The sequence below is a fragment of the Trichoderma asperellum genome, chromosome 2, assembly GCF_020647865.1.
Source record: "Trichoderma asperellum chromosome 2, complete sequence".
Taxonomy (NCBI): domain Eukaryota; kingdom Fungi; phylum Ascomycota; class Sordariomycetes; order Hypocreales; family Hypocreaceae; genus Trichoderma; species Trichoderma asperellum.
In genome coordinates, this window is record NC_089416.1 from 5,294,650 (window position 1) to 5,319,895 (window position 25,246).

Below are 25,246 nucleotides of genomic sequence, written 5' to 3' on the forward strand. Positions count from 1 at the left end.
TAGTTAGACGCCAACGGCCCCTGTGGGTTTCTGTCTGAGACACCCCCGGCCAATTAGCCGCAGCTGCGACTCTTATTAGCACTGCTAGTACGGTGCGCTGTGATGGATTTTTCTTGACCTGGAGGCCGCGAGATATGGAAAGAAGAGAAAGAGGAATATCTGGGAGCATTTAAACAGCGCCGTTGCTGCGCTCGCAGCCATCAGAGAGAATAAGGAGAAGAGTTATTCCGTGCCTTCATCTCATCTCTTTGTCTGTCTTCTCCTGCACGCTCAGTGATCACGTGAAGTGGTGTTCTCTATTTCATCTGGCAGCCAACAGTCGCCAACGAAACGCGTTTTGGAGCATACGCTTTTTTCTTTCTTTCTTTCTTTCTTTCTTTCTTTTTCTTTTTTTTTTTTTTTTAAAAAAAAAAAAAGGGAAAACGATGAGAAGCTGGATGCGCCGATAAGCTGTGCTTGCGTTGTGCCGATCCAGCGAGTCTGTGGATCTTTTTTAATATCAGGATATCCTTGTCTTGGTTCTGCTCCAGGCTGCGGGCACTTCTATCACCTTTTCTCTTTGGCTAGAACGCAAGTTCACGCGTACCTTCTGGCTATCAGAAATCAGCCGCACTCCTTCTTCTCTTCTTCACTTCATATTTATCATTCTAATATCCCATACTTATTTATTTTATCTCACTTGCATTGTTCCCATCTCATTCCCAATGCACATGCCGCTGCAAGCCGGATAAATCCTAGTAAGTCTATTCTCGCTCGTCCTGGCCATCGTCTTCCTTCCAAGGCAATATGGGACATCTTGGACAGGATATCCTTCTTCTCTGAAGAACTGTTCCAAATAAGTATTGCAGAGCACCTAGCTGCTTCATTCAACAAAGTTTGCGATATCCGACTTGCTAACACTCCGCAGTGGATCCAAACGTGCCACCTCTGAGCGCGAGCCTGGCCCAGATGGGCAGCATCCATGAAGATGATCCGTTCTTGTGGGACACGGAAACACTCTCCAAGGAGATTTGTTCCCAAAACACCCCGTGGATAAAAAACCCAGCTGCGTTGGCTGCAAAGCTGGTTGATCAAGATATTGACGGGCACACGCTGCTTACCTACGAACTTTTGTTTTCTAGAGCTGAGCTGATGGAATGCCTCAACATGACAACGGCCCGAAGCAAAGCAGGCTTAGCAGAGACCATTCTAAATTTTCAGGCAAGAAGCAAAAGCTTTCGCTCGTGGAAGAAGAACTTCTCGAAGAATCAATCCATGCTCTTATCTGATGATGAGCAGCATGATTTGAAAGCAGAACTCTCGCCTATACCTCCTCTGAAGCGGCTCTTAGACCCAACGCCAACTCCAAACGCTCATAGCATCTCAGCTCAACATGAGCCACAAGGGATAGCCGAAGCGCCTTTGGGAAATGATCAAATCACTCAAGTCTTTGATGACACCTTACTTGAGACTGATGGAGATTATCCAATGCAATTGAATGGCGATGCAGATTTTGCCACCAGCGTGGATTCTGCTAATGGCATCCCATCAATTAATCCCCAAGATTCTCCCGATACTCCAACAGATGCTCGGGTCGGCGAAGAAAAATCTTGCCAGCGAAGATGCTTGGCGCCGATGAACTTGAGCGCAAAGCTCCCTTTAGAATATTCGCCCCCTTTAGAATATTCCTATCTTGGTAGCAAGGGTCTGTGCCGTCAAACTATCCTGTCTTCTACTATTGATGCTCCAGACCACCCTTGGATGAACCTTGGCAGAGGTGGATTTGCGGTTTTGTCTCCAAATCATGCAAAGCCTCCTGGGCAGAGGCTTGTTGTCAACCGCATACTGCAGAAGCGGTTTCTCAAGAACTCCCGGAAAGAAGCTACGTTGAAGCGCGGATTTATTCCTCTGCAATCACCAACCCCTTCTAACAAGAGTGCGTCGGTCATAGACTTTGATGACTTGCCTGATTCGTGGGATGAAGAGACACAGCGAGAGATTGATGAAGAGAAAGCAGAAGCCGCAGCAAGAAAACGTGAACTTGCACGTTATCTATCGAGAGAGCGCGCAGCGGCCATCCTCAAAGATGAAATAGCTGCTATGGAAGCAAAATGGAGAGAAACGAAGCTGCCCCGACTCCAACACACAGCCTATAAAGATTGGATGGGTGCCAAACGAAATGGAGGGATGAAAAGCGCGATCTTCAGGACTCTGAGACGCGCACAGTTCTACGATAAGCAGTTTAAAAATTCATATACTGAGATACTCCATCTTAACTGGGAAAAAGAGGGTGACCTCCGATTTCAAGCTGCTAGTTTGGAACAGAGCTTAAGAAACAAACTTTCAGAAACATATCACGTCGAGCTTTTTGAGAGGCGCGATCCCCCACCAAAGCCTTTAGGTGTTTTGAAGCCGAAATCTTCAGCAAAAAAGGCACCTCTAGAATATTCTGATGAAGAAATATTGACCAGTTCAGACGAAGAAGAATTCGTCATACTTGACAACAACCCCGATATGACGATGACCGATGAAGATTTTTTCAAGAGTGCTCCTGAGTCACCACTACAACGACACGACCGCGAAGCAAGCCACCCTCTGTCTGAGGTTGATGCCTCAATGGTTATTGATCTCACACAAGTAGAATCTTTGGTGGAACCCCAAGTCCGCAAAGCGACAATAGAATGCATTGATTTGACAATATCCCCCATTAAGAAAAAGGTGGATGAGGCCCCTCCTCTCGTTAAAGATGAGCCAATCGATTTGATAGGAGAAGTCCCGCCTATGGATCAACTGGGAAGCTTGGAGAAGATTGGCGAGACTCCTGTAAAGCATTGGACAAAAGCAAAAGATCGTTGGAGATTGGTCCTCTGTCTGTTATGGAAGCTCATACAAGCTCGCCGTGAGCCGATTCTCCAGCTCATGCAAGAAAATGCAGCGGAAGATGCCTGGAGGTTGTCGATAGGCTTCTATCAGGTAAATCCCTTTACCAAAGGGTCGGAAATCGGAGAAGATCCAGCAAAAACTACGGCGTTTGATCTCACAAAGCTTTTCTTGAGCTGCTCTCAGTGCCGTCAGTACACAGATGACCGCGTCGTGGCTTTGAACAAGAAAGACAAGAACCGTCTCAGCCGTGCGAAAGCCTTTTTCCCGGCCTTCCATGCATTTATTAGAGAGTGGGCCCCTAAATATCCGCAGAGCAGCCAAATTTATAGAACGGACGCTTTTGACGATGAAATTGGACCAGATGATCTTGATGAGTATTCTGCCAATATCATAAAGAGTCCTTCAGAGCCACGCAAACGCGTGGTCAAAGAGATTGTTCAAGACAAAGAAGGCCTTGAGCTCCGAGAGCAAGGAAAGAAACGCGCTGAGGAGTATCAGGCCCGCGCAACGAAAAATTTGAATCTCGCCACGCTATCTACTACCATGACAGAGCGTGAGGCTCGATTGATAATCAACGAAAGTAAGCAAGATGACCAGCCATTCATCTATATAAGTAGCACCATCGGCGACCGCATAAAAGACCACCAGATCAAAGGAGTCCGGTTTCTATGGAATCAGATTATTCTTGACTCAGACCTTCATCAAGGCTGTCTTCTGGCGCATACCATGGGTTTAGGAAAGACCATGCAGGTCATTACTCTTCTAGTGGCTATAGCTGAGGCTGCTAATTCGGATGATGAGTCAATAAAGGCGCAGATACCCATAGACTTGAGGAGGTCACAGTCACTCATTATATGCCCCGCTGGATTGGTTAACAACTGGCTTGATGAAATCAAGGCATGGTCACCTGAAGACTTACTTGGTAATGTGTTCATGGTTGAATCGGCCCATGCCAAACGAGAACAAATTTCAACAATTGAAGACTGGGGACAGTATGGTGGTGTACTGGTTATTGGACATGAGATGTTCAAAAGAATGCGGTCTGTAAACGACAACATCAAAGAGATATTGACGAACAAAGCCAACATGGTCATTTGCGATGAGGCCCACATGATGAAAAATCCTGATAGCCAGCTTCACCAAGTCTTACAAGATTTCCACACCAAAAGGCGAATTGCTTTGACCGGCTCGCCGTTATCTAATAGCGTCAATGAATACTACTCAATGATAAACTGGGTGGCACCAGGGTATCTTGGCCCCAAAAAGGAGTTTACGGATATATACACAGACCCTATTGAAAAGGGACTACACAGTGAGAGTGAGAGGTCAGAGAAGCGGAAGGCCCTGAAAATGTTGGAAGTGTTGAAGATGACTGTTGCACCCAAAGTGCAACGAGCCACTGTCCAGGCTGTCAAGCATGAGCTACCTCCCAAATATGAATTTGTCATATTTGTCAAACCAACTCCTCTTCAAGAAAGGCTCTACGGCATATACTTGAATGAAATGATGGCTACTTCATCAAAGACGACGGTCTTTAATCTTGTACAGAAGCTGGGGATTATCTGCAACCACCCTCGCTGCTTCAAACAGCAGATGCTGAATCAAAAGGCAGCATTAGCGATAACGACTCCAAAAGCTGCATCGCAGCCTATAAGCGGCACAGGAGTTGAGGAAGCAGACGACGAGAGCGAGAGTCCTGATTGCTCAACAAAATTTTCCCTGAATATGATCTCGACTGTTCTTAAGGAGACAAACGGGAAAGATATTGCCAATCCTGAACTTTCGCAAAAAGTTGCGCTCCTCCTCGTGGTATTAGACCAATCACGCGCTGTGGGAGACAAAGTCATTGTCTTTAGTGAATCTATTCACACATTAAACTACCTCGAGGAGTTGTTTAAGCAACAGAGGCGAGCAGTACAGCGACTAGACGGTTCCACACCTGTGAGCAAACGGCAAGGTATGGTCAAGGCTTTCAACGCTGGCAAGGCCGGAGAGTCGGAGGTCTACCTTATCTCTACAAGAGCTGGCGGAGTGGGCCTCAACATACAAGGAGCGAACCGAGTCGTCATCTTCGATTTCAAATGGAATCCAGTCAATGAGCAACAAGCTGTTGGCCGATCCTACCGGTTTGGCCAAGAAAAAACGGTCTATGTGTATCGGTTTGTCATTGCAGGCAGCTTTGAAGAGGTGCTACAAAACAGGTCCGTTTTCAAGACGCAGCTCGCATCGAGTGTTATAGACAAAAAGAACCCCATTGCCTGGGGCAAGCGGAATGGAGATTTATTTAAGCCCTTGTGGACAAAGCCAGCCACCGACCTCAGTCCTTTCCTAGGTCGAGACAAAATACTGGATAAGCTTATTGAACAGTCAGGAACCAGCGGAGCTATTCGGCAAATTCTCTCAACAGACACGTTTGAAGAGGAAGATCCTACAAATGAGCTAACAGCTGAAGAGAAAAGAGATGCTCAAGAGCTGCACGACATGGAGCGGCTGAAGCAAGCCGACCCTGATAAATATAGAAAAGTTTGGGAAGAAAAACAAAGAAGAGCACAGATTCGAGCTATGGCTGCAGCCGCTCCACAGTCTCTAGGGGCACAAATGCCATCCCCGTACTCATCCCCGTACTCAGTTCAACCGCAATCTAATCAGCAAGCGTCTGTTAATCCGGGAATTTCCTTCCACCCAGTGCCAAGCGCCAACACGCCGTCACTCTGGCAAGCCCAGTCGGCCCCCATCGTGCCAACTGCCTCTCGTGTGAGTAACAATGCATGATCTCCCATTACTCGCTAGCTCGCAGCTAATTTTGCCTGAAATCAAGGCGCACTTTCCATCGTCAGCTCCTTTACCTATAACAGGGGCGAACACATATATCCGAAATCCTGCTGCTTTTACTAACCCTTCCGAAAACACAAACGTTATAATGCCCATCAGATCTTCATCTACCCCGGAACAAGGGGCAGAAGCTAGGCCGAGACCGCCAGACCCAAGTTCTGCGTCAATATTGGCATCAACACCTACAAATCCACACGCCGTAACTACGCCAAGTCAAACGACATCCTTGTTCAGCCAGCCTCGAACTCAGGCTAAGATGGATTTCGAGAAGGTGCTGGCTACATTGATAAGCGGCCAGCTGGGTTATACAGGTAACGGGACAGAGCTAGCAGAAAAAATCACAGTGGGCGTTGCAGATGCTCTGAAGGAGCAGGCGAAGGGATTTGTACCTGACAATCTTCGCTGGCGCTTGTTACTCAACCTCGTACGAGAGCATCACCGGCTCGTGCTGGCGATAATGTGGGGAAACTGCAGCCCTGAATACTTGGCAACAGCGCCAGACAAAGAAATCCACAACAGGATCTCACTCATGAACAGCCAGCCGCAGGATGACTTTGACGCTCAATTGCGACGCAGTGCTAGTGCTCCTGATCCAAGCGTATGTCCAGCCCTCATTACTCCCATCTCTCTCCGATATCTCCCCGATACCTTTCCTTTTGGCAAGCACTTCACTCTCGAAAAAAAGCTTAGACTAACTTTTGACAGAACTTGCATAGTAATATTAATAGGCCCTCGGCGCGATCAGCCCAAGCTAATGAAGATGCCGAAGCCATGCGGCAAACTGTCCATAACAGGACGGAACGCAATTTTCGGCTACCGCCTTGGGCAAATAATGCGCTTTCGAAAAGCAACAGCCAGACCCCATAAAAGAAAATGGATATAAGGCATTGCGGATTGCAAAGCAATTTCTATTTCGTGTTTGCGGCATAGTGCGGCGCAGTGCGGCGTTGGGAGCGGCCTTTTTAACGGGAAAAAAATTGGCCACACTCGTTTTCTGATTAATTTTTCTTTTTCTTTTCAGTTTCATGTCAATGTAGCAAGATACCCCCAACTACAAACATAGGAGGAGATGTGTGAGTGGCGTTTCGCAGAAAAAAAAATCATTTCAGTGACAAAAAAAAAAGCCTAAGAGACAGTTGATTTTAACAGAATCGTTTCGAAAAATTGATTTTAATAGAGTCGTTTCGAAATAAGCAGCATGAATTGAGTTGAAATCCCGTAGCGTATACTTTGTAAGGATTGTACTACTTTGTAGCAGCCAAGGCGCCGAGTGATTTTTCTAGTGGTCTAGAGCGTCTAGAGCCACCAAAAATCAGTCCATAAACTGACGCGCTGAGTCAATGCCGTAACAGGACGACGATCGGCTTTAGTCTTGTGCTGAGGTAGCATCGACAATTGGCGACTTAGTAGAATCTACTAATGCTGTTTCCATTCATGAAGCTAGCAAATGTTCATCTGCCGTGCTGCATGTAAGCGAGTAACTGCATTACGTTGTGTCAAGACACATGTACCAAGTATTATTCTTGACGTTGCTTGGCGTCGCTCTTATTAAGCTAGCTGCCATCGAAGGCGTATTGCTATACGCCATTACTAAGGGACGAATTCGGCAACATATGCCGGATAATTAAGCGGTCTGCATATGACAGGGACAGTAAAGGGAATACGCGGAAGCAATAAAGTGATACGCAGTTCCCCAAATCGATAATCATCGCCATTGCCGATTTATGTGCGTACCATGTTATTTGGTGTGCACGTCATCCTCAGGTTCTCTTATTTATTATGGTGTATTTTTCGTAATATGGTTGGTATGGGACAATGTTGGCTCTGTGAGTTGAATAAGTATAATAGCCTAAACGTTACTTGAGTCTCTATTCCGAAGCAGTCAACTAGGTATTACTATTATGTCCTGAAACAAGTAAGTCCGCAGGATGAATGCCACCTGTGGATTGAACCGCATGCAACAAATGTTTAGAATGAGTAGAAAGTTTAAAAATTCAGCCTCTTGGCTTACAAGTATCAAAAATTGAAATATGCCCAACTTTAATTACCTTTGTGGTTTCTGTTTGGCACTTATTACTACATGCATGCCGCGGCTGGATCGTGTGTTGGGTGACGGACACAAGGACAGTCTGTTGGCCCCTCCAAGCAGCTGGAGTGACATCGCCCTTGCTTGAGATCGAATCCACTGCGATCCAATCAGAAACGAGATGGAACGTTCCAGCCGCACCGTGATCTGACAGGCTGACTGCGCGCGCATCTGCAGGTGCTACTGTATGTACTGTATTGTAAAATCCGCAGAGAGCTGAGCAGCCGGGCAAATAGACGACCGACAAAATACCCTCGCCCGCCAGGCTCGACTCGGCGCGAAACCAGGGCGGACATCGGCGCCACGAACATGCCTTCTTCTGGGCTTCTCTTTGCTTTCCATGGATACGTTGCCGCGCATGGGTCCCGGATAATTGCCTAGTTGCGCGCCCAGCGAATGGGGACGTGAACAATTCGCTTCAGTCAGCAAAAACGAACGATGGCCGCTCCGAAGCCGCGGCGGCCGGGATTCACTCGGGAACTGAATTGTGGGGCCTCCGTTGGGCGGGCGCTGAGTCAAAAAAAGTGTCTCCAGTCTCAGCTGCGCCCGAGTATATCTGGAGCCGTGGTCCCCGAAACATTGGTCTCAGCCTTTGATTCTCTACTTTCATCATTTCTTCTTGTTAATTTGAATTGGCCCATTGAGAATTGGACATCAATTCTTGTGGACTTTTCTGGAACAAATTTCACTCTGCCGAGGCTCTGTAGTGCACAGGACTAAAAAAGGCTTCCCCGGAAGTTTTTTTGGTGGCTGGAACTTTTATTCCTCCGCTTAGCTCGTCTCACTAACTTGACTAATAAACCACCACGACCCTTTTTTTCTTCTTCTCTCCATCTCTCTCTTCACTGTTGCCACTTGTCGTCAGCAACATTGAACCTCTGCTCCAACGCAATATCCACTCGATTGTCACCACACAGGGCTGATTGAACCTCTCCGCCATGGACAGCGTTCTGCGTCAATCCAAGGCCATGTGCCCGTTCCTCAAGTCGGCCTCGCCCGCCACTCTGCGGGCCATGTCGACGGCCACCCGCCCCAGCCCGCGAGCCTCGCCCTGCGGCGGCACCATGTCCAAGCTGCAGCTGTATGCGCACCGCTGCCCCGTCATGGGCAAGGCCATGGCCGTGCAGTCGTCCAAGTATGGCGCTGCGGCCGGCATTCGTGCTTTCTCGGCGCCGTCCCGCACGGACAAGGCTCGGATTCACACGAGCCGTAACCAGGAGGCTCGCGCTGTGGAGAGCCCGATTCTGGAAGGACGAAAGAACGGTATGTGTAATTGCCATGATATGTACATGATATATGCACGATATATACGATATAAATGGGTGTATATGCAATATACATGTTCCTTTTGCTGACGTCTATGCCTCGGCTGTAGTTCCGCCTCCTCCTCCTACCACGGTGACTCCTCGCAAGGATGTGCCGCCTGTTGTCGCGTCCGCCTTCACCTCGGCCGGCAAGTTTGCTTATGAGGACTTTTACCAGGCAGAGCTGGATAAGAAACACAAGGACAAGTCTTACCGTTATTTCAACAACATCAACCGTCTCGCCAAGGAATTCCCAGTGGCGCACATGGCCGACAAAAAGGACAAGGTGACCGTCTGGTGCGCCAACGACTATCTCGGCATGGGCGGTAACCAGCATGTGCTCGATACCATGCACCAGGCATTGGAGGAGTATGGTGCTGGTGCGGGAGGCACGAGAAACATTTCCGGACATAACAAGCACGCAGTTGAGCTGGAGGCGACTCTGGCCAAGCTCCACGCCACAGAGTCTGCCTTGATGTTCAGCTCATGCTACGTTGCCAACGACGCTACCCTGGCCACCCTCGGCAGCAAACTGCCAGAGTGTGTTATCCTATCAGATAGCTTGAACCACGCTTCCATGATCCAGGGCATACGCCACTCGGGAACAAAGAAGATTGTCTTTAAGCATAACGACGTAGCGGATCTGGAGGCCAAGCTGGCGTCCCTACCCCTGCATGTGCCCAAGATCATCGCCTTCGAGTCTGTTTACAGCATGTGCGGTTCCATTGGACCCATTGAGGAGATTTGCGACTTGGCGGAGAAGTACGGAGCCATTACCTTTTTGGACGAGGTCCACGCCGTCGGCATGTACGGCCCATCCGGCGCTGGTGTTGCCGAGCATCTGGACTGGGAAGCACATGCCGCTGGCAGACCCCGCGGAACCATCATGGATCGCATTGACATCTTCACCGGTACACTTGCCAAGGCTTACGGAACCGTCGGCGGTTACATTGCGGGCAGTGCCAAATTCGTCGACATGATTCGCTCGCTCGCTCCCGGCTTCATCTTCACCTCCACCCTGCCCCCGGCAACCATGGCCGGAGCCAGGGCTTCTATCGAGTACCAGATGGCTTATGATGGCGACCGTCGTCTGCAGCAGCTTCACACCCGCGCCGTCAAGGAAGAGCTCAACGCTCGCGACATCCCCGTCATCCCTAACCCGTCTCACATTGTCCCCATCTTGGTCGGCAACGCTGCCCTGGCCAAGGAGGCTTCGGATCTGCTCCTGAGGGATTACAAGATCTACGTCCAGGCCATCAACTACCCCACCGTCCCCGTTGGCCAGGAGCGTCTCCGTGTCACTCCCACCCCGGGCCACAACAAGGAACTCCGAGAGGAGCTCGTGAACGCCCTTGACGAGATCTGGACTCGCCTGGACATCAAGCGCACTTCGCAATGGGCTGCCGAGGGCGGCTTCATTGGCGTCGGCGTCGAGGGCAACGAGCCCGAGCCCCTGTGGACTGATAAGCTGCTGGGCATCGAGCAGGCCACGCAAGAGGTCAAGGCCGCCGGTGTTGGTCCCAACGGCATCACCGAGGCTCTGCTCGCCCGCGAAGCAAGCAACGCCAGCCGCGCTATGGACGTGTCGGCATAAATTGACTGAAGCGCCATTGTGTGCGATGAGTCGCGCGGCGGCTTGCTTTTGTTGGCCGGCTGCAAATCAAGTTCACTTCTAAATAGCCTACTTTTTGATAAGTCTTTTTTTCTTTTAAACAAGAACCACCTACTGCAGCTAAAGCTGCCAAAAGAAAAGTCGGGGTTTTGAATCAATACAAACCAATCCTTCCTTGGTGTCTGACAAGATGCCGCCTATAAATACCTAGAGTGCCTCTCTCTCTCCCCTGCTTATATGCCGTGATGTGATATGACATGATTTCTCGGCAGCAGTAGTATCTTGGTAACTGCCTCCGCTGTCTAAGCTTAACATTTGAGTTTTGTTAGTGTCCATCTGACAAGTCCCCTCCTGCATATTCCTTTAATCAAATGCTACTGCGATGGATGCCCTGTAAGACAGACGCCCACTCTTAAAAGCGCGCCACTTCTGCAGGCATCGTTCCATGGCATCCTGATCCCGCAATTCAGCATGTAGGATTCGGCATCCCGGCCGTCTTTTTTTTCTCCGGAGATATCTCGCAGCAACCTCGTCCCCACGGCTTCATCCCTAATCCGGCCTAGTGCACCATGTGAGCCTATCGGAGCTGGAAAAACATCCCGGAAGCGACGACGTTCAATCCCAGCTCCACAAGGCCAGCTCCAGACGGACAGCCGGCGCAATATCGTGTCCGATCCTCCCAAACCGTGGCTTCGTGGGACGGACTGTCTTTTACACGGCAGCGAATCCCGAATCGTCGAGAGAATCTTCTCTTCTTCTCTCTGCCTTCCTCTACTCTTATGACGCGTTGCTGATTGGGTGACTGGTTGCCTGTTTTGAATCCCTCTTCCATCCTGTGTACTAATTCCCTCCCGCCGTCTCATCCTCTCTCTATTCCATCTTTCTTCCCTCTCGTGATACCAACGGAGTACAGTCTCGCCGTATCTCACTTATAGACTGTCGGCGTCGGGAAATCGTAAAAGAAAAAAAAAAAGGTCTTACCTTACCCAAATACCCATACGCTCTGCATTACATACACACACATTCACACATTCACACCTCGGCATCCACCCCGATACGTACGACAAGGGAAACTCTGCATGCGCGAGACGGCCTCATATTTGTACCATCGACCCCCAAGACCGGCCTCCAAACGCCCACCCCGGCGGCCATGGAACCCACCAGTAAAGGTCCCAAGGCCTGCACTACATGCGCAAAGGCCAAAGCACGGTGCATACCCGGCCCGGACAAGGACAGCAAGTGTGAAAGGTATGGATCTGTGATATCCCTCTTACTTCTTATGGTTTGCCCGTGCCGTGCGGCCTGTGTTTGCTCCGGGCCGAAATCCCGGGAGGTGCGTGGGGGCAGCGGATTCGATATCGCTGCTCCCTCGGTTCGGAGCCAAGTGACTCTCTCTCTCTTTACTTCGGCCTGCTATTCGTCTCTTCATCTCTCATGTCTCTTCCTTCTCTCCCCCTTCCGGCTAGCTGCCCTGCTCTGTCTTAGACTGGTTGTCTGTTTCGACTCATCATACTCATGTGCTTGTCTATTATAGATGCCAGAGACTGAAGAGAGAATGTGTCTCACAGCGGCCTGCTCCGCCTCGGGCCAAGAAGCCGCCCAAGAGGTCTCGCGTTGCCGAGCTGGAGAAGAGGCTGGATGAGCTGTCGTCTCAGTTTGTCGATGGGGCTGCCGCTGCCGCCGCCATAAATCCCATATCAAGCCAGCAGTCAGGAGACTCACAGTCGATATCAGCCTCATCGGCGAACCACCTATCGGCCACTGAACGCCCCAGACCGTGCCAGCAGCAACAGCAGCAGCAGCGACGACAGAAAACCAATTGTGATAGCATCGTCAACTTTGAGTACCTATTTCCATCGCCGCGGTCGGAGAGCGCCGAAGTCTCGGGATGGACCTCGGAAGTCGGCAGCAATGACTGCGTTGCGGCGGCGGCCGAGTTATGGCCCACAGAAGCCGAAGCCGAGACGCTGCTGCTACAATACCATGAGATTCATGCGCCTCTGGCACCCTTTGTGATTGTGCCGAAGCATCTCATGGCGGCGGACTTGCATCGACAGAGGCCGTTCCTATGGAGGGTGGTGATGATGATTAGCTGCTTCGTCGATGGGCCGCGGCAACATCGCATGGGCAAAGAGGTGCTGGCCGAACTAGGGAAAATGTCCGTGCTGGATAGCACGAGAAATCTTGAGACATTACAGGGACTGTTGCTGACCATAAGCTGGTGAGTAGACTGTTTATTTACTAGCTATACGCTCACTTGCTTGAAAGTTTGATGATAGTATGCTAATCGTTTATTCTTAGGCTGAATTTTTCTTTAAAGAGTGCGCAGCTGACCAACTTACTGTTCCTTGCGAGATCTATGAGTCTAAGCTCGGGTGGCTTTGGAATCTCATATGGCGCCGGTGGCGGGAACACCAGAGACGAGGTCAAGTGGGGAGAGCTGGAACACGCACGAGCATACCTGGGGACATATTATCTCAACGCCATGTAAGTCAGAGCTCGCTCCGAAGAGCTATCGTCTCCTCATTTGGTATGATCTTTTCTAACGTTGATTGGCTCAAATAGTGTCTTCAACGCGAATAAAAAGGTGGATGCCTTTATGAATACTTCACAGCTCGATAACTATTGTAATCTCCTCACCTCGCCAGGGGAGTATCATTCCGACCTGTACCTGGCTAGGCTTATCAAAATTCAAATGCTGTCGCAGTCGATCTCCATGGCGATGATGTTTGACCCTGCGCAACAGCAGCAACCGATGCAGCTGCCCCTAACAATGGTGATTCAGACTTTTCAGGAGCAGATTGATGCATATCGAGCGTCTTTACCGCCGCATCTTGTAGATAACAGCAAGTTTCCCCTTGTTTCATTTCTTCCATCCGAGCTGTTCATTACTATTGGCCTCCATCACCTCAAATCCAGACATGGCTGACCTATTCCACAGGCACTATCCGATGCCATGTGGCCATATCAGAAATTCTCCTCGCCGATATGGCAATCTCCGATGCCCATTGCTCCTCTACATCCCTTCCTCACAGTGACCGAATCCACCTCCTCTGGTCTTGTCTCCACGCTCTGCGCCGCTTCTACGGCGTCGCTTCACTCAAATGCTGCGATATCACCGATCGTGAACAGCGCAACTTCCTAGGCATCAATGCCTCGGACCTTGCTTACGCAATCATTACAGGCATCAAACTCCTCCTTGTGCGGATCCCCGATTGGGATCCTCGATATATTGTTACCGAGCTGGGAATCCGGGAAATGCTGGATAAGGAGATTGAGGATGTCGGTCAGATTGTGGCGCGGAGAAAGAGTGATCGCTGGCCTGAGGAGGACCCAATGGATCGGATGCATAAGCTGTTAATGTATGGGAGAGATCTGGTGAACATGCAGCTACAGCAAGTGGCGGCAGAGATGGAGGCGGGAAGCGCTACCATATCTTCCTCCACACCAGCAACGGTGAATAAAGGAGAGAATGCCCAGGGGTGGGTGATGGCAGGCATGGAAGACCTGGACGACGATCTGTGGCAGAACTTTATGAATGACACGGTGTGGAACTTGAACGGAGAGTCGATGGTGATGGATTCTTTTTAATATGCGAGGTTGAGGCGGCGTTTTGTGGCGCGGAGCTGATTTAGGTTGTGTAAAATTCAAGCAACCAGGTTCATTCAAGGTTTTTTTTTTCTTCTTCGTTATATGGATGGATGGTAGATCCTAGGCCGGGCAAATGGGTGTTTGGACATGGCGCGCGTCAAAGCTAACCTTCGAGTTTAGCATTCTTGTATTTATGTATTTAGAACAGCATGGAATAAGTAATATGATATCATTCTCTTCTCCCATTCACCTTTTATGAAATCCCTAGTTCCTATCCCCCCTTTTCCCTTTTCCCTTTTCCCTTTTCCTTTTTTCTTTGCTTCTTTATTTCTTTTGCAATCGCTTTGATACAATCACGCACTCTCTTCCTCCACCACCTCCATAGCCTCAATCTTGGCCTTTGCCAACCACGCAACATTCCCCCCAGCAGTCTCCTTCCGAACCGCACTCAACTCATCTATAAACGCCGGCACAAACGTCCCCGGCCCGCGAACATCATCCCTCACCGCCGCCCTCTCGGCCGCAATCTCAAACAGCACCAGGCCCGCCAGCGCCGCAACCAGCACATCGCTCCGGAACGCCGCAACCATGGCGCTCACCGTCGTGCCCAGCGTGCACCCCGTGCCCGTAACCTGGCCGAGGAACTCATGGCCGTTGTCTACACGGAAAGTGCGGGATCCGTCGCTGACGACGTCCGTCTTGCCGGTGAGGATGACGACGGCGCCGGTGCGGCGGGCGAGGGCCCTGGCGAGGGTGGCGCGCTGGGGGATGGTCAGGGAGGAGGACGAGTCGACGCCGCGCTGGGTGACGGATGAGCCGTAGACGGTTTGGATCTCGCGCTCGTTGCCTTTGATGACGGTGAAGTGGCCGGAGGAGAGGAGGGTCTTGACGGCGTTGCGGCGGATGGCGGTTGCGCCAGCGCTGGAAAAGAATGTTTGTTAGCACCAGTGTATGATTTGCTCTAAGTAAGGACAAGAGTATGTCACATCGGAAGTAATTATTGTTTACGTGTGTGAAAATAAAGGGGGGGTGAGAGGAGGACGAAATAGGGGGGAGAAAGAAAGGTTTGAGGCTTACCCAACAGGATCATATACAACAGGTCCCCCAGCGGCATTGTACGCTTGCAGTGCTTGCACATGGTTTCTCAGCCCTTCTGGCGTTACTGTTCCCATGTTGATGACGAGAGCGCCTCCCAGCTTGGCCAGATCGGCAGCCTCTTCGGCATAGTTGGCCATGATGGGACTGGCGCCCACCGCAAGAGCAACATTGGCAGCAAAGTTTTGCACAACCTAACAATGTATTATCAGCCCATCCGCTCAATCTTAATAAAAAAATTCACTAATCCTTTCTTTCTTTTTTTTTTCTTTCGCGGAAACTTACCAAGTTCGTCATATTATGCGACAGCGGCGTCCCAGCCGCCACCCCCTTGACAACATCCGGAACCCTCCCCATGGCAACATTCGTCAGCAGAACCCTCGCCGCAGCCGCGGGGTCCTCGGCCGCCACCAGCGCGCTCACCACGGCGATGCCGTCGAGGCTCTTGGCCGGAGCGGCGCTGGACTCGACCAGCACGGCCGTGGCGTTGGAGCTGTTGATGCCGCCGATGCAGACGGTCGGGATGGAGGCGTGGCCGGCGGAGGAGAGGGCCTGCAGGATGGAGCGGATGCCGGCGGTGCCGATGATGGATTTTGTGTCCTTTTTGCTATTAAAAATGTTTGAGTGTTTGAATATATATATATACATACAAGAAGGGCAGAAAGGGGAGAGAGAGAGACTCACGTTTGCGTGGCGTAGACGGTGCCCAGGCCGAGATAGTCGGCGCCGGCCTCACATGCCTTGATGGCTTCTTCGATGGAACTGGCTGTTACGCCAATGATTTTGTCTGGGCCGAGCAGTTTTCGGGCCTCTTCGTATGCTGTATATCATTGCCATCAGCCGATATGATTGGTTGCTTTGCTCTCTTTTTTTTTACCAGCACTGTATCATCGTCCCAATCTCCATGTTTATATATCAACCAAACCAGGCAAAACAAGCCGATTTGAGTCATGGCAAACAAATAAAGACACCATATCCTCCCTCTTCAAAAGAGTAAAGAAGAAAAAATAAAAAAAAAATAAAAATAAAACACTCACCCATATCATCCTGCCCAATATGCACTCCCTCACAACCAACCTCAACCGCCACATCCACCCGGTCATTCACCAGCAACGGCACGCCGTACCGCCGCGTCACCTCCAGCAGCGCCCTCGCCGTCTTCACCGCCGTCTCGCGGTCGCTGTGCTTGTCGCGATACTGCACAATCGAGGCGCCGCCCCGCACGGCCGCCTCGACGACTTTGGTGAGGTCTTTGTTGCCCAGGATGGCGGGCGTGGAGTCTGTGACGAGGTATACGCCGTAGTTTACCTTTTTCTTGTCCATTGTTGTTTGCTGGTTTCAATAACTCTCTGTTGTTGTTCTTTTTTGCGATATGCTGGATTTTTTGAAAAGAAGGCAAGGTGGCGTAGAGTATCATGTGAGATGATTGGTGCTCATGTGAAAATTGTTGAGATTTGCGAGGCTCAAGGGCGCAGGTTCGATACCCGGGACGCGGCTATGATCGGACCCATATCAGCTCCATGAGCTTCTCATGGCGTCATATCAAAGCAGCTCACCAAACGCCAAATGAGCAAATAAATGGAGAAATAGAAATCAAGAAGCGCACATGGTCGAGTAATTTTTATTCATTCAATGCAAATTAAATGCTTCAAGAGGCCTCTACTAGTTGTGAGCTAGCCGTGTTCTCAATACTCGAAGCTCATTCACTCATCATAACAATGCTACCAACTCGTAGAAAATCTCATAGCCCAAACATCACAATTTCTAATTTCTACATCATCTCGGTTGTATACAAATATGTCCTGTATATTGCGTCAAATCCTGACTTGAAATCTACCATTTTATACAATTAAACCACAACACCGTATAAACTCATGTAATGACTTTTTCCCTTCTTCCTCTCTCTCTCTTCCCCCCCAGCCAATCAAGACATTATTATAGCTCTACAATACCCATATTTATTGCAGCATGGAATCCAAACTTTCGCCGAGCACACCCTCAATCTTGACAATCCATCTATGTGTCTCTCTTTCAACCACCTCATCATCATCCTCTTGCAGCTCGCTAATTCGAGGAAGCATCTCGTGAAGCATCGCAAGCCACTCCTCGCCCAATCGGTCCGTCAGTGCCTGTTCGCACTTCACAGCCGCCAGTCGTACCGCCGCCTTCTCTGATCGGAGATGCTTAAGCAGAGCAGAGTTCAACTCCTTCTGGTGGGCCTGAGAGTCGGCCGCTGCTGCAAGCTCGACTGTGGTAGGGATCAGGGCTTCGTTGACGTCGACGATCGTTGCGTGGGTATACTGCTCCATCAACACAGGAGCAATTGCTCCAAAGTGTGCTGGCGCCTGCCAGAAGTCGTCCTGGTCATGCTCAAAGCACTTGGCCAGAGTGTTGAGCACACGGTTCCAAAGCTGCCGCTCACTGCTAGCCTTGGGGTCGATGGCGCTGAGAATCTTAACGGCATCCTCCAAGACGTACGTGGCGTAGTTGGTCACGATGGACTTGAGATTGTCGAAGAATGACTGCAGGAATCCATACACGCTGTAGCGTCTGTTTGACAAGCCGACGCTGTCTCCTTTAAGGCCTGTGCTTGACCATTCGATGAGCTGCACAAATACAGGCCGGAATGTGGCGTCGTTGAGCTTGTAAATCATCTTCAGGACCTTTTCATTCACTGAGCTTTCCAGCTGAGTCAGGCGAGCCAAAACTGCGTCGCCAGTCTCGCCATCAGCAACAATTAGTCGTCGCAAGTCAAATACCTTCAGCAAGATGCTGGACAGGACTCCGACATTCTTAGTAATGGCGGATTTGGAATGCTTGTCGATGGCCATTCCCAGAGTCTTGACGTATTCAGACATAGCCTATGATTATTCATGTTAGCTTTTTTTCCTCTTTCAAATATCTAATTGTACGAGTTTCTTACCGAAAAGCCGTTGGATCTTGCGCTCTCCCAGTTAAGATCCAAGCTAGTGAACATCTCCTTCGCCTCAAGCTTCTTCGCAAGAAATTCGAGACAGCTCTCACGAGCTTCGTTAGTGTCATCATCAAGGTTGGCGTTTGCCGATTTATTGGACACCTCCAAGATTTGGCTGATGTAAGTAGAAAGCATATAAGGCAGATGCTCAGCCAGAGCACTAATGAATCCGTAACCAGCTGAATGAAGTTCCAAGTCCTGTGAATCCTCTTGCAGGCTCAAGTTGAGATAGGCGATGGTCTGAGGAATCGCAATGGGGAGCACCGGCACAATAGCGTCTTGCAACACATCGACGAGAGACGTGAGGCACAACAGAGCCATGATGCGGAGCTGCTTTTCGTCTTGGCCAAGGCAGTGCTCGCCGGCGATTGTGGATGCAGCCGCAACCACAGCCTCGATGTCTTTCTTGCCATACTTCTCTGCAATCTTGTCGACGCAAGTAACTGCTGTGTGCTTGTATCGAATATCGCTCGACTCCCGGATTGCGGCCGTGAGCTGTGGCAGGAAGGTAAGTAAAGCTGTTCTTGATGCTGCGTCTGTGTTGCTCTCTGAGCCCACGCGGAGCTCCAGAGCGCGAAGGACCTTTTGACGCAAGTCAAGGCTGGGTCGATCGAGCAAGCTTTCCACAGCTTTGATGAACTCGCCGATTGAAAGCAGGTTAAGCAAGTTGGCCAGTGCGTTTCCGCATCGGTTGTGCAGGCTCTTGTTCGACTTGACAGTGTCTGCCAGTACAAGCACATCTTCAAGAAGAGTTGCGTAAAGTTGGCGGACCTCTGACGTCTCCATGTCATCTCTATCGACAAGCTTGCTGATCTGAGCCTTGAGCTTTCTGTTTGCCAAAAGACTTGGCAGCACAGAAAGCTGGCGAAGAGCAATCTTCTCAACATCCTTGTCTTCCTCCTCATCACTGCTACCAAGTAGCACAAGCGATAGAGTAGGCTTGGGCTTGAAAAGGTCTGAAGTCAGGTCGAGCAGCTTGACCAAGGTCTCTAGCTGAATTTCGACGCTGAAATCGTTAAGGAGATCCAGAACGAATTGGAGCAAATCGTCGTTCAGCTCATATCGATCGACCAGCATGCTTACTAGCGTAAACAAGAACTCTTTGGGTCCCATAGTCTCAACCAACGCGACGAACAGGCCGTGTCGTCGGTGCACTGGGATATGCTCGTATGCCGTCGTAAAGCTAACAAGGATGTCTGAAGCTCCGGCAACAGGGCTCTTCTGGCCCTGTCGTAGAGACTCAATCAACGGAGGTACGACTTCCTTGATCGTCTGTGCCACCACGTGGGCGGAATAGTCATCACTCTGGCGGAGTACGGATGTGCCCATAAACGTGAAAATAGGCATAACACTGTGTAGAACCAGGTGCGGCGCAATTGTTGCCAAATTTGCGACCAGTAGTAAAGCAGCATTCTGGACTACGGGGCTTGATGACTTCTGGATGCAGCTAACAAGCAGGTCTCCATAACCTCCAGAGCTGTCTACCTTGAGATTCTTATTTGTCTTGTATGCTGGCATCATGGCAAGAAGACTGCGCAAGATCAAATTCTGCAGGTAGCCCAGTTCTGAGCCAACAACGGTTCTGAAGTGCTGAAGCTCCGACAACGCCGTGAATAGACCGTCGAGAAGTTCGGGGTGGGACACAGGATCCGAGCTGTCGACGATTTGCAGAACAAAGGTAACCTTGCGCAGCGCACGACTCAGCTCGGGGGTAACCTGAGTGTTCAGACCCCGGTTGGCATCAGCAGCGCTGGTTCTTCTCCGCTTATTAGGAGGAGGCTCAGTAATCATCTTGGTGCCGGTTTGGATCGAGTCTAGGAAGAAAGATAAGATATCCGTTGTCAGGGGCACAGACCTGAGAAGATCTGCAGCCTCGGCCGGGATAATAGAGTCAGTGTTACCGGCAGCAGCCTCTGGGTCTTGTGAAAGTTCCAGGAATTGCTCTGCCACCATGAATTTCATCTCAGCCTTCATCAAAGTCCACATCTTCTTGACGCGAGAGAAGGCTGCTCGAATGAGGCCTGGTCTTTCACCATTTGTAGAGTCTGCATCCTTTAGTAGCTTGAACACAAACTCGAGTCCAGTGGCGTCGTTGGGAACAATGATGTCAATGAACTGGGAGTCCAGAACAGATTTATCAAGCTGCTGTGAGGTACAAATATCTGTAGCTTCGGTTTCCGTCAAGTCAGCCCAGGACTGCAGAGCCGGTAAGAGAAGCTGTGTTCGTGTCGCGTTGGACACGCCGCGGATTTCATTCAGTGATTTGAGCAGTCTACTCTTTACAAGTGTCAACGGGGTTGAGACAATGTGAGAGGCAAAGAACGTCAACAACGCTAGCCTGCCAGCTTGAGATAGATGATCCTTCTTGTCCAGCGACGGCTCAGGAGCAATTTGGTACTTTCCGCTCTCGATAGCTGACTTGAGAATGGCAGAAATGTGATCCGCATCCATGACACACTCCTCAACTGCCGGTAAGAGCTGGAGCTGGAGAAATTTACAAGCAACGTCTATGCTTAGAGCGGCAACGTCCTTGGACTTGGCCTTTCCGTAGAGAGACTCAGCTCCCCATGCCTTTACTGCCTTGGCAAAGGGAGGCGCGTAAAGCCCGGCGGTTACTGTAATTAGATCTGCCGCTGCCCGGCGCACTCGTTTGGAAGGGTCGCCGAGAGCAACAACGCAGTAGGGGATAAGAGCTTGGACATCCACCTCGGACACGCTTGCAGCCTTGAGGCTGTCCTTGGCCATATCCAATGCTGCAGCTCGAGCCAGGGCTGGATACAGACCGCACCAAATGCGAATAAAGAAACTGAAATATGTGCAGTCTTTGAACGCTGACTCTCGCTTGAGCTTGGAGAAATGGTCTAGCTGCTGAAGAAGCTCCTGCTTCCGCCCGGTTTGGTCGGAGACGATGGAGACGAATACATCGCTGAGGCTGCCAAAGATTTCGCCAACTTCTGGGAAAAGAGATGAGGAGAGGGATGAGGAGCTGTTAGCCAACTCTTCAAGACCTGCTTCAGGGTTCTGTGCCTGTTGAGCTTGAGCAGCATCCTCAGCCTCGGTACCGTCCTTTGCATATTCGGGCAGCTTCCTCGTGCGGAATACGAGGTCCAGCTTCATTTCTAGCTCTTCAATATCGAATTTGACCTCTTCAATGACGGATTGAATGATATCTCCAGCTGTTCCGGTAGTGTGTGATAAAGCAATCAGGGTAGATCCCACTTCCCGCCGAAGAGAGCCATCTTTGTCGTTTTCATCGTTGAGTTCGTGAGCCGTCAGGAGCAGAGACTTGAATATGACAGAAATCTGCTTATCCTTTAATATCTGGTTGCCTAAGATTGTGGTAATTGTCGAAAGGCCACGAGAATCGCCCTTCTTTACTAGTCTTTCAACGAGAGCCAAGCACAGCCCGTTTGCTAGCTTGTCCACGCGACGCTCCCGTCCAATTTCGACAAGAAGGGTGCCAATATCCTGAACCTTCATCAATGCCTTGGTGACCTTGCTGCTCATTTGCTTGGCGGATCGGAACTGGGCCAAGATCGTCAAGCATACAAGACCTGGCCGAACAGTCTCACTCGTCCAGCCGTGAACCAGCTGCTGCATTAACGCTGTAACAGCATTATCGTGCAAATCACCCTTGGAAACAAAGACAGTTGTGGCCATGTAGGAGGCGATTTGAAGGCTGGGGACCTTCTTCATGACGAGCGCTTCGGCGAAGACGGGGCCCAGTCTATGTAATAGTGCTTGGCTGTTGTCGCTCTGTACCGTAGCTCGACCAGACTTGGTGCGATCTAGTATTCCGCTTACAGCTTCGGTTACGAGTCCGCCCCAGAATGTGATGAGAGCCGGATACTGGTATCCTTTGCGGCATGACTCGAGGGTGTATTCAGAAACAGCAGTTAGGAAATCGACGTGGTGAACGGCTTGGTGAACGAAGACTGATCGAGGAGGAGGCGTAAGAGATCGGATATACGGATCGAGGAATCGGAATTCGCTAGGAATCTTGGAGGGTAGAATGGATAGAAGGGTAGCGAATGCGGTAATGGAGTGGTATGGTAAAAAGGTCATGAGCAGAATTGACGTATTCTCTACATGAATGCTGCATGGGTAGACAAGTTAGCTAATCCACATACAACTCTTTCTTGAGATTGCATAAGGTTCTTCTTTGGAGATTTTACGCACGAGAATCGTCTAATCAGCCACTCAACAGCCTTGATTGCGGGCATCAGCCTCAGACGGCTTCCCACAAGTCTGAGGAAGGCCTCGATGTGTCGATCGAGCTCCTCATTTTCAGCAATTGTGAGCTGATTTCGGTCTTGGTTTTGGCTCTGTTCGCTGAAAATGGTTGATTCAAAGACAGCAAACCGGCCATCGAGCTGGCAAAGCTCTTCAAAGCCCTGGTGGCATGTCGCATACAGAGTTTGATAGCTCTGAGCCGCTGCGACTCGGGGTTCCCAGATCAGAGATTTGGAGTGGGAAGCCCTTTGCGCTTTGATATCCAAACTCGATTTCGAGTTTGCGGCAACCTGCGCCAGCTGCGCAGCAAGCGAGGTCGCCATTATGTCGAGAGTTGAGGCTCCAGGTCGAAAAATGGGTTTGATGTAAAAGAATTCAGGAACGCGGCTATGTTCACTATGGCGCCTTGAAGCCTACTGTGAACTTTTTTTTTTCAGACTTCACAGTTTAGCGGAGACTTGCCGATTATTTCTTATCGATAACAAGGCGCTAGTCTGTGGGGCCATTTATCTTAGCCAATCACGTGATGTCTTTGTTTGCTCTCTGCTTGATGACAGAGGTTCGGTGTCGTGGGATAGTAACCCGAAGAGGCATTTCTGCCTGCCTGCCAGGTAGGTATATCAGTGCCTTGCCCATTTGCTGCGATAACATGCTGTATATATCATGTATTTTATTTGGTGGATTTCTTCAATTTTTAGCGCCTATTCTTAAGTGTTATTTGATGAGACTATCAACTGACACCTCTATAGGGCGTAAGACAATATGGCGTATGATGTTGCTTGGGTTCTTATAAATGGCAATTTTTCTCTTGAAGTCAAGATTTCTAAAACCGGTCTTTTCATTCGAACTTTGAAAGAGGAATCGTAGGATGAAGAACGTTTCACTACATGAGTCCTCAGCCAATAAACCTGGAAGGCCCCCAAACTAGCTAAAGGGTACCTATCTACCGTGAACCATTCGGCGTAAATTCCGGCTAGAAGTGGGGGAGAAGATCGTGGGCAGCTACATACATATATACTACTACATGCATCATTGCAAAACCGAACTCGGAAGATCAGCATCCGGTGCTTTGCATGTAGTATCATTTAAATCCCCCGTTTGCGGACCAATACCACCACATCTACAGAATACAAGTTTCCAAAAAGAGGCCCCAAGAAGAGTTTAAAATGGCTGTAAGTTGAAAAACGATTACAGGCTTACTCTATAAAAAACTCACTCAGTATAGAAACCGTATCCTCAAGTTATTCTTCTGGGGGATTCCCTGTTTGAGTTTGCAGCTCATACTTTGAGCGGCTTCTCATTCCAATCGGCTCTGCAAACACGTAAGTTGCTGAACCGAGCCACTGCAACAGGCATAAAACAAACCGAGCAGAAATTCTAAACAAAGCATTTTGCAGGGCTAATAAGAAGATTCGATGTGGTCAATCGCGGCTTTGCGGGGTGGAACACGACAAATGTCCTCAAGTATGTGCCCGAGATTTTCGCGGAACCATCCGCCTCATCACCAAAGATTGAGTATTTGGTTAGTACAGAATATCTTTGGCGTTTGAATGTTAATTTGTGTACACTGACTACGGAAAAAATTGAAGATGATTCTCTTGGGAGCAAATGACGCCGTTATCGATGGAGCGACCACATCGCAGCATGTTCCCATTGAGACATATAAGGAGAACCTCCACAAGATTATAAATCATCCTCGCATACGGGCTCACAACCCCAAGATTTTGCTAGTTACTCCTCCTCCAGTGGATGAGCTTAAGCTCCAGGTGGTAGACGTGGCTTATGGTCATCCATCAGCGGTCCGATCGTCAGCTATGTCTGCATCATATGCGGACAAAGCTCGGGAGGTAGCCCGCGAGAACCCGGGAGTAGTTCTTATTGACCTCTGGCAAGCAATCATGGGCGAAGCCATTTCCATGTCGCCAGAGGATTACCAACCTGGGGGGCCTTGGCTGGGATCGCCCGAGAATGGGAAGCAAGGAGGGCTGGACAAGCTTCTACCGGATGGACTTCACATGGGTGGACTCGGATACAGAGTGTTTTTCGATGAGGTCAAGGCGCATATTGGGCAAGACATCAATCCTGATGACAGGACAGATTACATCGTTCCGGATTGGAGGACTGTTACTCCGCCAAAGGTTGCTCTGCCAAAGGTAAAGCCCTTTCCCCTTGAGTAAGATGGGCTGCTTTAAGAGGCGCATGCGCATATACACATAGACGGATAGACGGCGCCTCAACTGTTATACGGTGGATAGATCAGCTTAGTTAAACGTAATGGGTATATCAGTATCGGCTTATGGCAGCGAGATTTCCTCCGGATAGGGCATCCAATAGTCCCTGTAACCATCTGCTGGAGGAGAACCAAAGGCACATCGGCATCGCAGCCCAGGCAGCACGGAAAATGGAACGCAGACCACCCTGGCTGCGGGGAAGGGATAGAACCTGAAGCCTCCTTCCAGCAATATTACGGCGCGTTGCCCTGCTCGCTGCTAGCGCTGCCTTGCACTAGGCTGGCTGGCCGGCGATGACGCCCTAGTAAACAACATAACACCGAGGCGCTGTATGACATGCTTGTAGCGCTGACCCCAGCTGTCTTCAGAGGCTGCCACGGCCTGTGATTGGCACTTGTGGGGAAGGGCCCAGCGCAACCACTAGGC

At 50.0% G+C, this 25,246-nt stretch overlaps 6 protein-coding genes across 6 annotated transcripts; 4 read left to right on the forward strand and 2 right to left on the reverse strand.

Annotated features, from left to right (window-relative positions):
- Positions 1-227: 227 nt before the first annotated feature.
- On the forward strand, positions 228-6,826 carry TrAFT101_004053 (uncharacterized protein). The gene is made up of 4 exons (XM_066127056.1): positions 228-737; positions 908-5,616; positions 5,681-6,292; positions 6,400-6,826. Coding segments are annotated over exons 1-4 (5,484 nt in total). The 5' UTR covers positions 228-736; the 3' UTR covers positions 6,562-6,826.
- Positions 6,827-7,828: 1,002 nt separating this feature from the next.
- ALV1 (5-aminolevulinate synthase, mitochondrial) lies at positions 7,829-10,897 on the forward strand. Its single transcript, XM_024904818.2, has 2 exons — positions 7,829-9,043; positions 9,156-10,897. The coding sequence occupies exons 1-2, from the start codon at positions 8,719-8,721 to the stop codon at positions 10,676-10,678; spliced, it is 1,848 nt and encodes a 615-aa protein (XP_024766169.2). The 5' UTR covers positions 7,829-8,718; the 3' UTR covers positions 10,679-10,897.
- A 391-nt stretch (positions 10,898-11,288) lies between these two features.
- TrAFT101_004055 (uncharacterized protein) lies at positions 11,289-14,531 on the forward strand. The gene is made up of 5 exons (XM_066127057.1): positions 11,289-11,944; positions 12,231-12,917; positions 12,998-13,183; positions 13,262-13,542; positions 13,638-14,531. The coding sequence occupies exons 1-5, from the start codon at positions 11,847-11,849 to the stop codon at positions 14,285-14,287; spliced, it is 1,902 nt and encodes a 633-aa protein (XP_065983165.1). The 5' UTR covers positions 11,289-11,846; the 3' UTR covers positions 14,288-14,531.
- Positions 14,532-14,552: 21 nt separating this feature from the next.
- TrAFT101_004056 (uncharacterized protein) lies at positions 14,553-16,948 on the reverse strand. Its single transcript, XM_024898782.2, has 5 exons — positions 16,420-16,948; positions 16,067-16,202; positions 15,668-15,989; positions 15,365-15,576; positions 14,553-15,208 (listed from the first exon to the last, which is right to left on the reverse strand). Exons 1-5 carry the CDS (start codon positions 16,703-16,705, stop codon positions 14,641-14,643), a joined length of 1,524 nt encoding a protein of 507 aa, XP_024766166.2. The 5' UTR covers positions 16,706-16,948; the 3' UTR covers positions 14,553-14,640.
- A 157-nt stretch (positions 16,949-17,105) lies between these two features.
- On the reverse strand, positions 17,106-22,988 carry TrAFT101_004057 (uncharacterized protein). Its single transcript, XM_024903116.2, has 3 exons — positions 22,536-22,988; positions 18,306-22,452; positions 17,106-18,243 (listed from the first exon to the last, which is right to left on the reverse strand). The coding sequence occupies exons 1-3, from the start codon at positions 22,910-22,912 to the stop codon at positions 17,341-17,343; spliced, it is 5,427 nt and encodes a 1,808-aa protein (XP_024766165.2). The 5' UTR covers positions 22,913-22,988; the 3' UTR covers positions 17,106-17,340.
- A 648-nt stretch (positions 22,989-23,636) lies between these two features.
- TrAFT101_004058 (uncharacterized protein) lies at positions 23,637-24,960 on the forward strand. The gene is made up of 4 exons (XM_024905744.2): positions 23,637-23,761; positions 23,815-23,911; positions 23,987-24,111; positions 24,179-24,960. The coding sequence occupies exons 1-4, from the start codon at positions 23,756-23,758 to the stop codon at positions 24,764-24,766; spliced, it is 816 nt and encodes a 271-aa protein (XP_024766164.2). The 5' UTR covers positions 23,637-23,755; the 3' UTR covers positions 24,767-24,960.
- The last annotated feature ends 286 nt before the right edge of the window (positions 24,961-25,246 follow it).

What these genes read in the sequence shown, in the direction of transcription:
- TrAFT101_004053 (XM_066127056.1), top strand. An exon ending in TCGTGCCAACTGCCTCTCGT is followed by an intron (nt 5,617 to 5,680) that starts GTGAGTAACAAT and finishes CCTGAAATCAAG; the next exon opens with GCGCACTTTCCATCGTCAGC. An exon ending in CTAGTGCTCCTGATCCAAGC is followed by an intron (nt 6,293 to 6,399) that starts GTATGTCCAGCC and finishes AACTTTTGACAG; the next exon opens with AACTTGCATAGTAATATTAA.
- ALV1 (XM_024904818.2), top strand. Translation starts at nt 8,719, where the DNA reads ATGGACAGCGTTCTGCGTCAATCCAAGGCCATGTGCCCGTTCCTCAAG. An exon ending in TCTGGAAGGACGAAAGAACG is followed by an intron (nt 9,044 to 9,155) that starts GTATGTGTAATT and finishes CCTCGGCTGTAG; the next exon opens with TTCCGCCTCCTCCTCCTACC.
- TrAFT101_004055 (XM_066127057.1), top strand. Translation starts at nt 11,847, where the DNA reads ATGGAACCCACCAGTAAAGGTCCCAAGGCCTGCACTACATGCGCAAAG. An exon ending in CTGTTGCTGACCATAAGCTG is followed by an intron (nt 12,918 to 12,997) that starts GTGAGTAGACTG and finishes GTTTATTCTTAG; the next exon opens with GCTGAATTTTTCTTTAAAGA. An exon ending in GCCGCATCTTGTAGATAACA is followed by an intron (nt 13,543 to 13,637) that starts GCAAGTTTCCCC and finishes CCTATTCCACAG; the next exon opens with GCACTATCCGATGCCATGTG.
- TrAFT101_004056 (XM_024898782.2), bottom strand. Translation starts at nt 16,705, where the DNA reads ATGGACAAGAAAAAGGTAAACTACGGCGTATACCTCGTCACAGACTCC. An exon ending in TATTGGGCAGGATGATATGG is followed by an intron (nt 16,203 to 16,419) that starts GTGAGTGTTTTA and finishes AATGATATACAG; the next exon opens with CATACGAAGAGGCCCGAAAA. An exon ending in ACCGTCTACGCCACGCAAAC is followed by an intron (nt 15,990 to 16,066) that starts GTGAGTCTCTCT and finishes CATTTTTAATAG; the next exon opens with CAAAAAGGACACAAAATCCA.
- TrAFT101_004057 (XM_024903116.2), bottom strand. Translation starts at nt 22,912, where the DNA reads ATGGCGACCTCGCTTGCTGCGCAGCTGGCGCAGGTTGCCGCAAACTCG. An exon ending in TGGCTGATTAGACGATTCTC is followed by an intron (nt 22,453 to 22,535) that starts GTGCGTAAAATC and finishes CTACCCATGCAG; the next exon opens with CATTCATGTAGAGAATACGT. An exon ending in CAAGATCCAACGGCTTTTCG is followed by an intron (nt 18,244 to 18,305) that starts GTAAGAAACTCG and finishes GAATAATCATAG; the next exon opens with GCTATGTCTGAATACGTCAA.
- TrAFT101_004058 (XM_024905744.2), top strand. An exon ending in CCAATCGGCTCTGCAAACAC is followed by an intron (nt 23,912 to 23,986) that starts GTAAGTTGCTGA and finishes AGCATTTTGCAG; the next exon opens with GGCTAATAAGAAGATTCGAT. An exon ending in CACCAAAGATTGAGTATTTG is followed by an intron (nt 24,112 to 24,178) that starts GTTAGTACAGAA and finishes AAAAAATTGAAG; the next exon opens with ATGATTCTCTTGGGAGCAAA.